The following is a 17,647-nucleotide window of genomic DNA, read 5'->3' on the forward strand; positions in this document are numbered from 1 at the left end:
CCAAATGGAACATTCATATCCGCTCAGGTTTAGTGTGTGTCCTCTACTTGTCCTCTCGATTCAGGACACAAACTAATCTTTGAGATCCGCATCCCAACAGTGAGATAAAGTGAAATTAAAACTGCTGGAATGAATCGTTCCCATCAATGGTTTGTCATAGTAATGCACTCTACAGTACATTAATATTTGCTATTGCAATCATCCCTTGTCTCACAGCTCACATGAATGAATGAGTTTATGAATGTTTTAGTTTGATATCTAATTTAAAGTCAATATACTACTGTTCAAAATTATGAAGAAAATGTCCCACACTTTCCCAAAAAATATTAAGCAACTGTTTCCCTAATTGATAATAATTAGAAATGTTTCTTGAGCAACTAAAATCAGCATATTATTATGATTTCTGAAGGATCATGTGACACTGAAGACTGGAGTAATGATGCTGAAAATACAGCTTTGATCACAGGAATAAATTACACTTTACAATACATTCATATAGAAAACAGTTGTTTTAAATTGTTTTAATATTTCAAAATATTGCTTGTTTTATTGTGTCTTTGATCATGCAGCCTTGGTGAGCATAAGAGATGTTTCAAAGATATTTAAAAATCTTACTGACCCAAAAAAGATTTAGTGTATGTTTGATCTATTTCTGTCAATCAATTCCTAACTCTGACTCAGTGATTTCATTTGGATTACCTCTCAAAAATGTCCAAAACATTCTCTGTTTAACAGTTTAAATATTCAAATATTTCTTCTTAATGCATTTAAATATTTCACAATAATAGATGCCATCAAAAGCAGTGCTTTCTAACTTGATATTTGGTCTATAAAAACCAATGCTTACATAAAAAGCATTTACTTTTATAACCAAAAAGTTGAAAACATTGACGTATGTTTATAGCTATATCTGCCATAGTTTGCTCTCATATGCTCAAATTAATAACATTGTAAAACCTATAGGTTTACTGAAAACACATGGTTTTATGAAAGCTGATTTCTTCAGTATATCGACACCATGTAGAAAGGCTTGTGTGGAATGTTATCGTTTGCTAAAACAGCATGTCATGGGGGTTCAAAAAAGAAACACAGCACTTCGAATGTAAAACTGAGGAGAAATGTATGTAACGGTCCAGCAGGAGATTTCAGGACTGTGTGGAAAATACAGTATGAAAGGAGAAACAAGGACGGAGATGTTTCTAGCAGAAAGTAAACTTCCATTGCTCTCTGCTGGGGTCAAAAAGAGGCCGTTTCCACCATAAGCACACACACACACACACACACACTTTGTGCCAACTATTCCTAGAACCACACTCAGATCCGTTATAACACAATAAATACACACCAAATATTGACATACACAGTCACAACAGAATATTACGAATACAAACAAACTCAGCTGCTTCTGCATAAAACACACTCAAATACATACTGAGATACTGATGTCCACACACACACACACACACACACGGTGTCTTCACACTGTCTCTGGTCTGTCAGATCATTTAGCTCTTTTATGAGAAGAGGCCAAGTTCTGGCTAACCACAGTATCCCTGATTTGTAGATCTCTGGCTCATTCCCAAGATCTCAGCTTACATACTGTATCATAACACTCCAGCTCAAACCTACAGTGTCTTTATATAATACTAAACAATATAAATGTGTCCATGTCTCACTATCGAGCAAAAATGATGTAAAACTGGAATAAATCCTTTTTACAATCAAATTAGGACTTTATGTGATGTTTAAGATTTAAGGTCAACTCGAAGTTAATCTTTGCATTTTGCATATGACTTTTTCTATTCTTAGTCATTGTGGATAATAGCATCTGCCAAATGTTAAAGGGGGTTTAAGAGGGTAAACTTCCCTCATCAATGACAGTAATATTACTCCGTTTACATTCATGTGGCAGGTTGAAGCAGGCAGAGGGCAGCTCTGTCAATGACTAACAGTGTTAATTATCAGTGACCGATATAGACCACAGCTGCACAGAAGCGTTCTCCTATTTCACAGTGGCTTCCCCAGAGTCATTCAATGCTTGGAATCAGACGAGAGCCAGCTGACGGACTGAGACAGGGATTCACTGTACCTTTCCACTTCACTGCCACATATAGGTTTTGTCCTTGTTCTCTCTCCTTCACCTATTTAGTTGCCTTACACGTCCCTTCTGCAGTGCAGGCTTGTTCTTATTGTTTTTAATTTAGGTAGTTTCTGTCGCTTTATCTGACGTATTAAGCTTAAAATACTGAAGGCATGGAGAATAAGAAAAAGAGTGGAAGAGAGGCTGTAGTCAGGACATTTTGCCCTACATGGTATGGAATGTCAGGAGACCCTTGCACACTCTTCAGGGGACAGAGAACAAGATCGCTTCTCCAAACTCAGCTCTGCCTGATAGAGCCTTACCAACTGTATAGAGGTGACAGGACAACATTTATCCTGATAAAAATGTGTAATGACATAATGTGAGAATTTAAGAATAATAGCAGGATTTTTCTACTAGGCCAAAATATTTATGTAATATAGACTATGCAGCAGCACCATCTAGTGGTGTGAAAGTACAATGACTGCCTAAAATAAGGAAATAGGAAATAGAAAGGAAATACCAAAGCATCAAGGTTATTAATGATCTGGTTGAGAAATACTGAGAAGATTAGGAGATGGTCTCATTAAGACTGTGTCTCATTTCTGTCGAATTTACGATTGAGTATTCAAACACGATGTGTACTTAAAGCACAGATGGGAAAGGCCTAGGGCTTTACATTTTTAGTAATTGTGTCTGTTGTGCTGGTAAGTTTTGCAGATGTCTTGGATTTATCCTGTCATCGAGTCGTTTGAGTATAGCATCTGGGATCATGCGCGTCCTGAGAGGTATTAGTGCATATAAAGCACATACACTATTAATGCATTATTCTTGATGACCATATTCTTGATCCCTTAACCATACCCAGTTTATTTTGGGGCAGATATATGACCCGTACATGTTCTTGACAGGATTTGTAAGATTTATTCAGTGATGTCTGTGCTCTTAACAGATGTTTCATGCTGCACAAGCAGAACAATATCAAAGTGTTGAATTTCCCCACTGAAAGCACTAGAGGCCAGGCGACATACAGTACTTTCCCACAGAGATGAGCACAAAGAAATGAGTAAGCATTCTGTCTAATGACTGAATCAGACCACTTAGCACTCCACATGTCCCCCTCCCTTCCTATCCAGCAGAGTTATCGATCGACATGTGGCCATGAGCCTCCAGCAGAGAACCATATCAGAGCATTACTGATGTGATGATTTATTTACACTCAATTTCTTTAAATCTATCTACCTGCCATCTGATCATTCAACTGCCTCTGTTGACTGTTATAACCTACATCTAATTATTAATTATATACAAATAAAATAAAAATGTTTCTGAAAACACACTACACATATCTGAGTACAATAAAAACAAGCTCCAGTTTGTCAGTTTGGCAGGTCTTGATCAGCATGGCTGAGGTAGATGAGACAGCCGCTGAAGAATTTCAGCAAGCTATCTGGGTTTATATATATAGTATATATATATATATATATATATATTGTCATCGTGAAAAGGTTACATGGCCTCGTCCTTTGGAATTATGGAATTAGGGTGGGGTGAATATGGATGCTTTTCTGAGGAGAACTGACTGTCTCCAGAAAAGGTTCGATGGCATTTTCTTTTTCCGTCGTTAAATACACATTAAAGGAGCGTTAATTAGCCCAGTGCAGCAATAACTCGGGAAATGGATGTATTCTATAAGCGCCACCTGCTCTCAGAGATTGAATTTGCATTTTCATCAGAATCAGAAAGAGCTTTATTGCCAAGTGTTTACACATTCAGCCCATCTGATGTTTATGTTTTGTGCACTTGCTTCATGTTACCTATATTTTTGTTTGTTTGTTTGTTTGTTTGTTTGTTTGTTTGTTTGTTCAACTTAAGGTTAGTTTGGCCAGTAACAGGGCAAAATAAACATTTAATAAATGTAAAAAAGAAAAAGAAAAATAAGAACTAAATAAATTGGCAACGAGAATGGGAATCAGCTCATTTGATTGTAAAATAAATAAAACCCTGATCAGTGCATCCTTAACTGGAATAGATAGACCTACCTGAAAGACCCGAAAAATCATGGTTCATTTCATTTTTTATCTTCGAACTATTGTACCTATTTGTACAAAATGGTTATTATTTATTACAATACAATGTTACAGTCAACAATAAGTCTTATTTATTGATTGATTGATTGATTGTGGCAAGTCCTGTGAAAATTTTGCCAGGGCAAGTAAAAAATTTAAACCACTTGCCAAATCGGACAAGTAGAACATTTCCTTAGCATTAAGCTCTGTTAATACGATCAAAATCAGTGTCTTAGAACTTGTACACAGATCTGTAGAACACGTAGGTTACATAATGATATGTTAAAGTTAAAAACTTAAAATATGTACTTGAAAAGACAACAGGATTACTTTGAATAGCATAACTGTAAAATTGTGAGGAAGAGCAGATGAGGTCTTGCACATGTATTTCCTGCTCTGAGAGTGACTTCCTGCTTAAACAGGAAGTAATGGATACCAATAGAAATATATGTATGTAAAAGGAGAATGCATGTGTGTGAAAGCAAAAAATGTATGTATGTGAATAGAAATGTATGTGTAATGATATAATCTTCCTAATCATCGGGAAGAAGGAGGCGGGAACCGGCGGACAATCAAATAACATTTTAATAATACAAAATAAACACAAAACAGCGCACCAGCCCCTCACGGACGACTGGTGCGCTCAAATAAAAACCAAAACACAACTAAAAGCCCATGCCTGGTCCTCTCTCGTCCTTCACTGTCGTCGCTCCAGTTTTATATCCTTCCATCTCCTACGTGGGACTCGAGACCGGCGGTGGGTCGCAGGTGCCACTGATTTGCCCAATCATTGCCGGCCTCACTCCTTGTTCCCACGTCCCTCGGCCCCGCCCCACTCGCCACAGTATGTGTGTGAGAGTGCCAGAATGAATTATGGCTTGTATGGCCCCTCATACACACATATGTGTATATACATATATACTGTACATATACACATACTGTACACACACACACACACACACATACATATATATATATATACAAATATATTTATATATATATATTACACACTCACTGACTTTATGAGGTACACCTTGCTAGTACCAGGTTTGACCTCATTTTTCCTTCAGAACTGCATTTATTCTTCATGGCATAGATTCAAGGTGTTGAAAACATTTCTCAGAGATTTTGTTCCATATTGATATGAGAGCATCACGCAGTTGCTGCAGATTTGTCGGCTGCACATCCATGATGTGAATCTCCCGTTCCTCCACATCCCAAAGCTGCTCTATTGAGATCTGGTGACTGTGGAGGCCATTTGAGTAAAGTCAACTCATTGTCATGTTCAAGAAACCAGTCTGAGATGATTTGAGCTTTGTGACATGGTGCATTATCCTGCTGGAAGTAGCCATCAGAGGATGGTACTTTGTTCATTAAGGGATGGAGATTATCAGCAACAATACTCAGGTATTCTGTGGTGTTTAAACGATGCTCAATTGGTACTAAGGAGTTTATGTAGTGACACGTGTTGACCAGTAGAGGACAGCATATCCTCTCCACACACAAAATGTTGGTAACATGGGCTTGTGAAAAGATTTGTCTGGTTACTTCAATTAGATGTTAGATTACATCACACATAAGACACAGGGTTTCCAGTAACTACGGAATGTTTATTGCATAGTGTGATTGTCTCTTGAGTTTAGAATTCTCTGTGGTAAAGGTGAGCTAATTCTGTGTGTCATGTTATAATTACTGAAATTGCAAGTTGGAAACTCATTTGAATGGGTTACAGGAATAAAACCAGCATCTGAATATGCACAGATCAGTCTCAAAATAACGGCATGTCAGAATGCTCAGTATTTAACATCTTCATAAACACCCCATGGAGAATGAAAAAGCATGGATGAGAAAACTCTCTTTATTATTAACTTTATTAATTTATTTAACTTTATTATTTTTTTATTTATATACATATATATATATATATGTAGGACAAGTTTCATATTGTATATATATGTATATATTTGTTCTTTCCTTTTCAGTTTTATTCAGCAAAGATCCATTAAATTTGTCAAAAGTGTTTATGATGCTACAAAATATTCATATTTCAAATAAATGTGTTCTTTTGACCACTCTATTCAAAAATGTAAAAATCTAAAATATTAATTTAATTAAATTAAGGTAAATATTAAATTAAATTAAATATTGAATGATCATGTGACATTCTGAAGACTGGAGTAATGGTGCTGAAAATTCAGCTTTGTCATCATAGGAATAAATTACATAAAAATATATATATATATATTCAAATAGAAAAGGCAGCCATGGTGAGCAGAAGAAACTTATTTCAGAAACATTATACAATTATACCACCTCCAAACATTTGAACGGTAGTTTATATATATTCATTAGTTTAAAATTCAGTTTTTTACTTTGAATAAAACAAGTACACGTTTGTTTACAGTATATATTTATATATTTTTCCTTTGTTTAAGTACTGTAATTAGTGTATACTTGCTAATAAACATAATTTTAACATGGATAATATATTTTAAGATAAAATAAGATATTTTAACTTGGGCCAGTAAGTAACCACCCATAACTCACCCAGATTACTCTAACAACCACCTAATAATAATCTAACAATCACAAAAAAAAATCACACACTTTACCTGGCACAAAGTTTTCTAAATTTTTTTGTAAAACTGACCAGAAGTGAATAATCAATACATTAAAAAATGAGTTTCAGAGCCAGATATGACCACATGCTTGGTAAGTGTGTGTGTGTGTGTGTGTGTGTGTGTGTGTGTGTGTGTGTGTGTGTGTGTGTGTGTGTGTGTGTGTGTGTGTGTGTGTGTGTGTGTGTCTTTCCCTGGACCGACAGAGGTCAAAGATCAGACCTTGAGGTGGAAATAAATACCCACCATTTCTCATTCTCATCAGTTTTGAGAGTGAGCAGGAGACCTGTGGGTCTGCAGAAGAGGAGGTCATAAAACAACATGACACCGAGAGGAAGTCCACGTTAGCCGTGCTGATAGATGACAGTATTTGCGAGACTTCGATGTTAATGGTTTCTGGGAGTTGGCGAGGGGTGGTGGGACAACGAAGAGATTTTCCCTCTTAGTCCCACATTACCTCCCCATTAACCTCTGACCCTGCATTACCGAGAGCAGAGGTTCAGCGGAGGGCAGAGCGAGGGAGATGAGAGGAGGAAGAAGAGACCTCTCGGGCAGCCTGTGCCCCCCGCCTCAGAAAGAGAAAGTGGGAGTGCGGCCCGTGACCTCGAGCGCACACACATGGTCTGCATTTGGATGTCTGCGGGTGGCACGGAGCTAGCGCTAATCTGAAACAGCCTCCGCTATAAACAGGATGTTGGAAGAGAGAAGGAGAGAGAGAGAAAGCAGAAAGAAGCTGGCGAGAAGAGCTTGTCTTGTTATCACTTGTTATCACTTTCTCTGTCCAGTAACTATGGAAGCCTGTTTCCATCTCAGAGTAAAAAAACATAAAGCCAATTGTAACTTTATGTCTCACAACTGCAGCTTGTTTCTAACCGCAACTTTATTTCATGATCGATATGAATATTTTCAAGATATTATTAGAGGATTCTGTTTTGATTCTATAAGAGTTAGTTGCAAATTATATATGGATAGATTGCAATTATTTTTGAGAGATGCTCTGTGTGTGTGTCCGCACGTCCTGATTTTGCTGAGTTAGATGTGTTCCTAGGTAAACATATTTTGTTGACCCTGGAACAACATTTTACTCCAAAAATGTATTATTGACCATACCCTACACCTAAACCTAACCTAAACCATGAGTAATCCCTAAAATCAGAGGAAATGATAGATGAATGACACTGATGTACAAGCACCAAACAGTGATTTTAAGCATAAACTTCACAAAATCTATAAACTGGTTCTTCAAATCTGATTGGTTCATCACAATGTTGTTCCAGGGACAACAAAGATGTTGTCCCAGGATTATGTCTCACTTGGTAAAATCAGGTTCTGCATGTGTGTCCTTGCTAATACACACACATCTCTCAGGTCACCGCTGGGCTACGACGGGCTTGCTGTACTGAGAGAACAACCTGTGTTTATTCAAACGTATTTATTGGGCTAAGCCTGCAGTAAAACACTATCAGAGTCTGGAATGATATCCTCACCTCACATGCTCCTAATAAATGCCCCTCTGTGGAAATAAGAAGAAGGGAATGTACTCAGACTTTAACTTAAAGCAAGCGAATGAAAGGAACAGGTCTGAAAGGCAGTGGAGGAGTCAACCAGTCAGTCTCATCCTCTTATTATGAAAAAGTATTTATATTCATTTCTTAAAGGGACAGTTCACCCATAAATGAAAATTGTCACCATTTACTCAGCCTGAAGTTGTTTCAAACCTGTATGAGGTTCTTTCTTCAGTTGAGCAGGAAAGATATTTTGAAGAATGTTGGTAACCAAAGAGTTGCTAGTCTCCATTGACTTCCAAAGTATGGGGGTGAAATATATATATATAATATATGAATTTTATAACATGGAACGGTTACATTTTAAAAAAATCCTGAATTGTTTTTGAACATGTATTTTAACAGTGTGGAAGACATATAAAAATAATAATAATAATAATAAACAAAATTTAAAAAAAAAAAAAGACCAAAAGACAAGGATGTTTTAGACTCCATGTTGGAAGAACAGGAAAATAAATACACTTTTGTTTCATTGAAAAACTATTTACACAGTAGAAAGCACAAATATCATATAGAAGTGTGTACATGTGAGCATGTATATGTGTGCATACATATGTTGGTGTTTGTGTAAGAGAGAAGTAATTTGAGGAAATTTCCTTTCACTTTTTTTGCAATATTTAAAATGTTAATTGTTGTACATATATATAATTTTGCACATTGTCCATGGTAAACAAAATCCTGGAACTGGCCTGAGATCTTCATATGGTTTTGCTGGAAACTTGTCCTTTTAATAAGCAAATGAGGAGCAGTCAGATTGTGTGTGTGTGTGTGTGTGTGTGTGTGTGTGTGTGTGTGTGTGTGTGTGTGTGTGTGTGTGTGTGTGTGTGTGTGTGTGTGTGTGTGTGTGTGTGTGTGTGTGTGTGTGTGTGTGTGTGTGTGTGTGTGTGAGATAGGACTCTAGTGGCAGCCACACGCTCTGACCACCATGTTGCGGTATTTCTTCAGGATGACATTGGAGCTGTCGTCGAAATACAGGACGGAGATGGCGTGGAGTTGTGTAGGGGCGCAGCATGGTTTTGGAACCATGTCGGGGTTGATGAAGTGAACCTGAGAAAAAAAATACAAAGGTCAAAATTGAAAGTCAAAACAAAAGTACCTTACTTACGGTAGATGGTAGTTTTATGTTAGTCAGATTGTAAGAATGACAGTTTAAGATTAAAATCAAAAACTTGTGTTTCAGTCAGGACCACTCCATCAAAGTATATTACAATTATATAGCATACAGTTAGTTTTCTAAAAGATTTTTCCTATGCTCACTAAGACCACATTTACAACCCCAAATCCACAAAGTTGTCTGTGATTTGTTTAAGGGAACCCAAGGTATTAAGACTTCATATGAAGTAAATTATGTCTCTTATTGAAATATGTAGTAGAGAACCCATGAAAGATTAACATTAATTGAAACAATCCACATCGTTTTAAACATATTTTAGATTATGGGGGCTTTTTGTGATATTTTTTGATATTGTGAAAAGATTTAGGGAATCAAGAGAAATCTTAGACTGTGTAGGGCAGAAAATCTCAGTTAAATGTGCTTGACCTTTACGTCCTCAGATGGCATTGCATAAGAAACCTTCATGATGTAGTGTTAAATATAGCCGCATGGGCTCAGGAGTACTTCAGTAAACTTCAGACAACGACAATCACAGACTGCTGAGTATCTGAAGTCTTCTATCCAGAGAGATTGGATAAAGATTTTGCTTGCAAAACTTTAACAGTTAGTTTCCTCAATTTGCAAACAATTAAACATTGTTAATACAAGCAAAGTTGATGTGACACAGTGTTACATTTTCCTCTGTCCCATCTTTTTTGGAGTGTGTTGCAAGCCATCAAAATCAAAATTTGTTTATATTTACAAAATAAAACAAAAAGTTGGTCAGTGAAAACATTGGGATTTGTTTCTTTGTACTTAAGTCAATTAAATAAAGGTTAAAGAGAATATACAAAAAACATATTCTTGATTTTCTGCCATTTCACAAAACGTCCCAAATTTTCTTTTCTTTTTTTTTTTCTGGAATTGGGGTTGTATAAGATTAAAAAAATTATAATATTGTAAAATATGTATGTATGTAAAATATATATTTAAAAAATAACTATTTTCTATGTGAATATATTGTAAAATGTCATTTGGTGAAGCAAAGCTTGTCACATGATCCTTCAGAAATTATCCTAACGTGCTGATTTGCTGCTCAATAAATGTTTCTTATTATCAGTGTTGAAAACAGTTAAGCTATTTAATATTGTTGTGGAAACTGTGATACAAAGTTCAAACAGCATTTGATTGATTGATTTATTTTACATCATAGATGTCTTTACTGTCACTTCTAATCATTTTCATGGATCCTTGCTAAATAAAAGTATCAATTTCTTTGATTTAACAAGTTGTGTGATTTTTGATGAAACTGATATTGCTGTTGGAAGAAATGTGTGACTTTTATAATATATACTGTAGATGTTAATACACATAATTTATTAGAAATGCCTTTATTGTCACTTTTGATTAATTAATAATGCACCTTGCTAAATAAAAGTGTTAATTTATTTCCCAAAATATTTTTTTTTTAATTAAAAACATTAAGTAAACTATAGAACCCAAATAATTGAATGGTAGTGTATATTTGATTAAAAGAAAGCAAGATACAGCTTTAGAAATATGGTATTTATGATTGGCAGCTGTGGTAAAAAAGTACATTTTGGAGCCAGGTTAGATGTGTAGATGGTGAAGGTCTTACCAAAGTCTGTACGATGGCATGGTTTGTGGCGTTCATGTAGGAATTGAGAGGAAAGGCACATTCTCCCATACAGTAATATGCAGCGTATCCTTCAGGAGCTATAATCCAATCCTGAAAGACGGACAGAGCACAAATCTGTTAACACAACACCCAACTTCAGTCATAAAGCCTGCGCTAGATCTTTCCCAACCAGATGGTCTTCATTTTCATAATGCATTCTGTACGACAGATCTCTCCAATTGTTCACAAAAATATCCTAATAATGCCTAATCCTATTCTGCACTCGTGTTAAAGTATGTGTAAAATGTGATGATTCATAAGTGAATTCGGAGGGAATATAAACCCACATGCTAGAGCCAGGGTCTCAGAGTCCTCGCCAGCTGCTCTGAGTGAGTGTTTATGTGCCATGATCCAGCAGGAGAGACAGATATACTACAGGTGGCAAGACTATCTGTGTGTAAACCGAAACGAGGCTTGACTGCTGCTGCTCGTGCTTTTGAAGAAACGCAGCCTAATGGACACACTGACTTGAGCTACGCAGACTCATAAAAAGGTTTGAGCCATAAACACAGGGAGAGATAAAGTGGAATGTCGAGTGAGAAGTAAAAAGAACAGAGCTGAGAGAAGAAGCCTAATGAAAAAAAAAATAAAAATCAGGTTAAATCCAATTAAACACCGTCAAGCTGGTTTATTTTAGAATAAATTCAGCTTTGAGCACAGAAATAAATTACATTTTAAAATAAAATGTTATTTTATATTCTATTAATAATTCACAATATTGCTGTTTATACTGTATTTTTTTTTCTACTGTTTTTTTTTTTTGTTTTCTTTTTTTAAGCAGGAGAGACTTCTTTCAAAAACATGAAAAGATCTTACCGACACCCAATTTTTAAATGGTATTCTATATATATTTGCCCTTTGAATGATTTTCTGATAATTACACATGACAATTACAAAAAAGAAGGTCTGAAGAGAGAAATGAAGGGGTGAGCAATAACACACCTGCCATCCAAGGTCTCGAAAACTAACGTACAACTCATGTTTCTTACAGGCCTGCTTCTGATCAGCACTGCTGTTCTCTGAAAACAGAGAGAGGGGGGGGGGGGGGATTACTGAAGAGTAAAGAAACCTTTTACAGAAATGATGATTTCATCATATATTTTAATAATGATCATTTTATCATATAAATGTAAAAGTTTCCATGATAAGGCCTGTTGGTCAAACAGCTGAAAGTATTTCAAATATGGACTTAAAATGTGTGAAGGGGTTTTGAAGCTAATGTTAAACTGTGAGAGACATGGAGAAATATGAGGTATAGGTCACTGAAGTCATGTGAAATACTTATAACCGTCATACCCATGCAGAATATCAACCCAGATTCATTTAATATCCATTTAACACTGTAATGCTATTACTGTGCAAAATAACCTGCAGAGAATTACACAGTAATAGGAAACACATGAACACACACACAATTCAGCTCTGCCTCTCCTTTGCCTTAAAGGGATAGCTCGGCTTTTAAAATGAAAATTCATATCATGTTGGACCAAACCAGCACGCTGTTATTTTTGTTAACTCATAGTTTCTCATTAAAAGCTTTCATAAGGCTTCAGAAGACCGTTTAGTTGTGGGGTTTTTTTTTTTTTTTGGAGCTTGAGCTGCGAAGATTATTAAAAATGTCAGATTCTGTGTTTTAGTTCCATGGACAATTTGTCGAATATTTTGAAAAAATGAGGGCGAGTAAACGCTGACAGAATTGACGTTTATGTAACATGGATCATCCTTAGCTTTTTGGTTTGTGTATAAATAATTTATTGATAACATAGTCTATTGTGAAAAAGAAAGTACACTTCAGCATATTATTTTACTTTAAGAGTAAGGAAATGTTATTCCTAAGTGTGAACTGAATGTTATGTTACCAGACACTTAATTGCTTGTTATTTTCGGTTAAATTTAAATATATTATAGTTTAAGTTTATATTAAATGTAATTTGTTGAACTTTGGAGTGCTTTTATTGAACCACTTAAGCCGGACTTAAAAACATTAATTAAATTTTCTTTGAAATATGGTTCAAGTGCTGAATACTGACAAGCATTTATGATCAACTAAAATATACTTGAATGTCATTTCTTTTGAAGCTTGTATGTGTTGTGTTTCAGTGTAGTATAAAATAACATGGTAACAGTTAATAATGTAACTAAGTACACTTAAGTGACCTTTTCTTTCATTTACATACGCTTTTGAAGTGCACATTCAACAAGGGTGTCTTGGTTTCTAGTGATGAAATCATCACTAAGCAAAAATCACCATGGACAAATAGTTTAGCATGGTATTGTTTTCAGTACCTTTCTTTCTGGTTGTTACTCCTATCCTTGCATTTATTTTTCTTCACCTGCCTTCACACTTTTGTACTCGGTATATTGAAAACACACACACACACCTGCGATATTGGCTACACGCAGTGCCTCCTGGCCCTTGGTGGTTTTGGAGCGGTTGGGATTGCGCTGCTTGTTGCCACCATGTGGGGAGCGGATGCTGCGGATGTGGACCTCTGTGGCTTTGAAGAAGGCCACCATGAAGGGTTGTTTGCTCTGGGGTCCGCTTCGGCCCACCAGCCCCGCCACCCATGGGTTCGTGCTCTGACCTGCAGGGGGAGACAGACAGATTTCGGCACATACAGAGACACAATGCACCATTCATCTGAGATCTGAGAGGACACAATAGCATCTTTAAAATTGTAACATCTTGGAAATGCTGACAGGTACAAATCCCAGAAGAGAAGTTATAGAGGGCCCTTGAAAGATGTTTTTCAACTGTGTAGCAGGAAGCAAACTTTTTTCCATGTGTGAATCGGTTCTTAAGAGACTTCCACACATCACTCAACGGGACAGTTTAGCAATCTTTCAGTTTGTCAGAGCCCTGTGGCCTAATAAATCGTGTAATATGCACTATATAATAATCAGTTTGTGTCTTAGATGGTCACAGTCTTATAAAACGAGAGAATTGTGTAAGATAGTGTGTGTGTTCTCCAAGAATATGCAATTTCTGATGTTTATTTTGTCTAATCTCTCTCACTCTCAAGAGTTCTTTTAGTTCCGTTTACTCAGAAAATTCCTGTATTTACATCTGTTTCTGTCTCTGTGCCATTCTGGACTCCTTTTACCTACACACCGGCTTTAATGTGTCTGTGTGTGTGTGTGTGTGTGTTTCCTGCAAAGAGGAAGGAATGCTCTCTCTGTCTCCACGCCGAGGTAAAGCCGGGTTGCCGGTAGCCTACAGCGACAGGGTAGGCGTCCCGCAAGCATGTCTCGACAAGCACGCTGATCTACATGAGCCCCATAATACACTGCACCTGTTTTCATGCTAACACTTAAAACCTGTAACATCCTGTACACACACACACACACACCATCCTACTCACGCAGATTCAGTACAAAACACACTCCCACTGCGGCTGCTGATGAAGTATGTGAGTGAAAAACATAATAGGATCAATTCTACATTAGTTGTAACTTATTTAGGACATCCATACCAAACATTGACCTTAGACTAAACAACACACTTAATAGTGATTTCTGCTGAAACTCCAGACTAAGCATTCGTGATCAACACATCTAGATTATGACAGATCAGTCCTGTGCATTCCTCATTTGTATTAGTGGTCTTGAATCTCAAGGTTAGATGATGTAGAGTCAGATCATTAGCACCTTTCTAGGTTCATTTGTGCACAGTTGACTGGTTCTTCCTCTTTCAGATTATATATACAGTGGGTTCTAAAGGTTTGAGACTACACTGAAATTCAGTATAATTAATAACCAATTATTATTATTGTTATACTTTGTTATCAAATTCAATTACTTACAGTACAGACCAAAAGTTTGGACACACCTTCTCATTCAAAGAGTTTTCTTTATTTTCATGACTATGAAAATTGTAGAGTCACACTGAAGGCATCAAGGGCTATTTGAGCAAGAAGGAGAGTGATGTGGTGCTGCGCCAGATGACCTGGCCTCCACAGTCACCGGACCTGAACCCAATCGAGATGGTTTAGGGGTGAGCTGGACCGCAGACAGAAGGCAAAAGGGCCAACAAGTGCTAAGCATCTCTCGGGGAACTCCTTCAAGACTGTTGGAAGACCATTTCAGGTGACTACCTCTTGAAGCTCATCAAGAGAATGCCAAGAGTGTGCAAAGCAGTAATCAAAGCAAAAGGTGGCTACTTTGAAGAACCTACAATATGACATATTTTCAGTTGTTTCACACTTTTTTGTTATGTATATAATTCCATTTATAATTCCACATGTGTTAATTCATAGTTTTGATGCCTTCAGTGTGAATCTACAATTTTCATAGTCATGAAAAAAAAGAAAACTCTTTGAATGAGAAGGTGTGTCCAAACTTTTGGTCTGTACTGTATAAAGATGTATTTTAATCCTACTTGAGTGACTCAAACAAGCACTCTAAAGTTCAGCTAACTGGTATATAATAATACAAATTTGAATTTAATTGCAAATATCATGCAATTAAATGCCAGAAAACATTACATTCGGTTCTCAATTAAGTTCTTATGTTCTTTTAAAGTACATTATTTCTGTAATAATTCCTTTTAAAACTATGCTAAAGTGCACTTCTTTTTCACAAGCTGACGTCCTTTGGATTTCAAATCCAGGTCAAGCTAAAAAAAAAAAAATGAGCTTGAGTAGGATTGATGTTTGCCAGAAAGAAAAAAAAAAGGTTAAGAAACTTTTCACACTCAAAAGAAGATATCAGTGATAAAGTCTTAAAAATGAGGGTTTAAGACAGAATCAATAGTTGAGAAGAGTGTTCTAGAACACTGTAAGCTATTTACAATGATATCAGATAAAAAAAAAATGTATGCTTAGCAGCCCTGACAGCCTTTTGGAAATTATGTAGGGAAACATTCCGAATTCCGAATGATACTTGAAGCCTATCTTTTTACATTTAACCCCCTGTTCAACCTCATTTATGTATTAACCCCCCGGAGCCATGTGGAGTACTTTTTATGATGGATGGATGCACTTTATTAGACTTCCAAAATTTCAACACCCATTCACTGCCATTATAAAGCTTGAAAGCACCGGGTTTTGTTTTTTATATAACTCCGATTGTATTCATCTAAAAAAAGAAAGTCATGTACACCTAGGATGGTTTGAGGGTGAGTAAATCATGGGGCATTTTTCATTTTTGAGTGAACTATCCCTTTAAATTGCAAAAAAAAAACATTATAGAAGCATTTCTCCAGTGGTCTCAGATTTTGGACCCCACTGAAGAGGTTTTGTTAAATGCATTGTAATAAATTGCCCTTCAAAGACACTGTAAACATTTACTGAACTGAACTGCATTGAACTTTTTTCTGCATTGAACTTTTTTTGGCTCACAAAAGTAAAGGCAAAACAAGCCGAGTGCTCTGCAGCATGGGCTAAGAAAGTCAAAGCAGTCTCGGTCTGTGATGCAACATGATGTACTTGTTTCATATTTTGACCCCTGTGACCTGTGGCATTGACTTACCATCCAAACTTTCCAGAGCCAGCTGCAGGCCCAGATTCATGCCCGGGTTCAGCACCCAGTGGTTACTGGTGGCTGTGATGTCGAACACCAGCCAACCCTCTTCTGCTGCCCAGATCACCCGCGAGTCCAGCAGGAACAAATCTGAATCCCTGATGGAGAGAGAGGATGTGAGCAAATGGGCATTTGTACAAGAGAAAAGTAGCATATTTTATATTTTATGTCATTTCTTTTAAATTGTTGTTTAGCAGTTATTACTCTTGTTAACTAAAACTAAAAACTAAACAAATAAAAAAAATTGTTTGAAATAATATAAACATTAACTGACATAAAACAAAATATTTAACTTAATTTCTGTCCAACATTTCTCAAGGCAACATTTCTCATTTTAGCTTAGTTTAAGTTGACGTAATAAAATAACTAAACTAAATAAACTAAAATCCCAAGCTAAAACTTCATAAAACCTATACTGATATAAAACAAAACGTAATTACAAATGTAATTAATTAAAATTAAAACAAAAATATAATAATAGAAATAACTAATTCAAAAACATAACAATAAAAACAAAACAAATATAATGGTATATCAATGATATTAAAATAACACTCTATCAGTATCTTATATGTACTGTATATATATATATTCATACAGTGTAACTAGTACCACAAAATGAATCGTAGATAATATACTAAATAAATAAAGCACATTAATTAATTCAACATATCAATACATAAAGTTTTAAAATAAGTAACCTTGTCATAATAACAGCAGAAACATCTTAGTGTATATGGAAGAGGAGCTTTGAATATTGTGTTAGGCCTTCGAGTCAAAAAGATAAAAATCAGAGGCAATGAGAAGATGCAATCTTTCTTGTGTCAGCTGAACTGTATCCAGCTCTTTCCCAAAGGCCTTGAACTGCAAACTTTGTATTTGTCAAGCAAACACTTTAAGAAATGCCTCTGGGATGATCTGTGGCCAGCTAACTGCTGCAGCATGTGTGTGAGCCAGCAGAGTCAGTGACAGATATCTAGAATGACATCCGTATCCAATCAAA

At 36.1% G+C, this 17,647-nt stretch overlaps 1 protein-coding gene and 1 long non-coding RNA gene across 2 annotated transcripts in view; one reads left to right on the plus strand and one right to left on the minus strand.

Moving 5' to 3' along the window:
• Positions 1 to 8,755: 8,755 nt before the first annotated feature.
• Positions 8,756 to 17,647, minus strand: part of LOC132128915 (bone morphogenetic protein 7-like) — a 52,384-nt gene continuing 43,492 nt past the window's right edge. The window contains exons 3-7 of the mRNA XM_059540319.1: positions 16,594 to 16,742; positions 13,506 to 13,709; positions 12,067 to 12,143; positions 11,065 to 11,175; positions 8,756 to 9,379 (exon numbers count right to left, since the gene is read on the minus strand). Of these exons, the coding sequence (XP_059396302.1) occupies positions 9,230 to 9,379; positions 11,065 to 11,175; positions 12,067 to 12,143; positions 13,506 to 13,709; positions 16,594 to 16,742 (691 nt within the window). The 3' untranslated portion in view covers positions 8,756 to 9,229. The remainder of the gene's footprint in view (positions 9,380 to 11,064; positions 11,176 to 12,066; positions 12,144 to 13,505; positions 13,710 to 16,593; positions 16,743 to 17,647) is intronic.
• The window catches only part of LOC132128920 (uncharacterized), an 80,842-nt gene continuing 78,124 nt past the window's right edge, over positions 14,930 to 17,647 (plus strand). Inside the window, exon 1 of the long non-coding RNA XR_009428415.1 lies at positions 14,930 to 15,210. This is a non-coding gene — a long non-coding RNA (uncharacterized LOC132128920). The remainder of the gene's footprint in view (positions 15,211 to 17,647) is intronic.

This window comes from Carassius carassius, chromosome 46 (assembly GCF_963082965.1).
Source record: "Carassius carassius chromosome 46, fCarCar2.1, whole genome shotgun sequence".
NCBI classification, from domain to species: domain Eukaryota; kingdom Metazoa; phylum Chordata; class Actinopteri; order Cypriniformes; family Cyprinidae; genus Carassius; species Carassius carassius.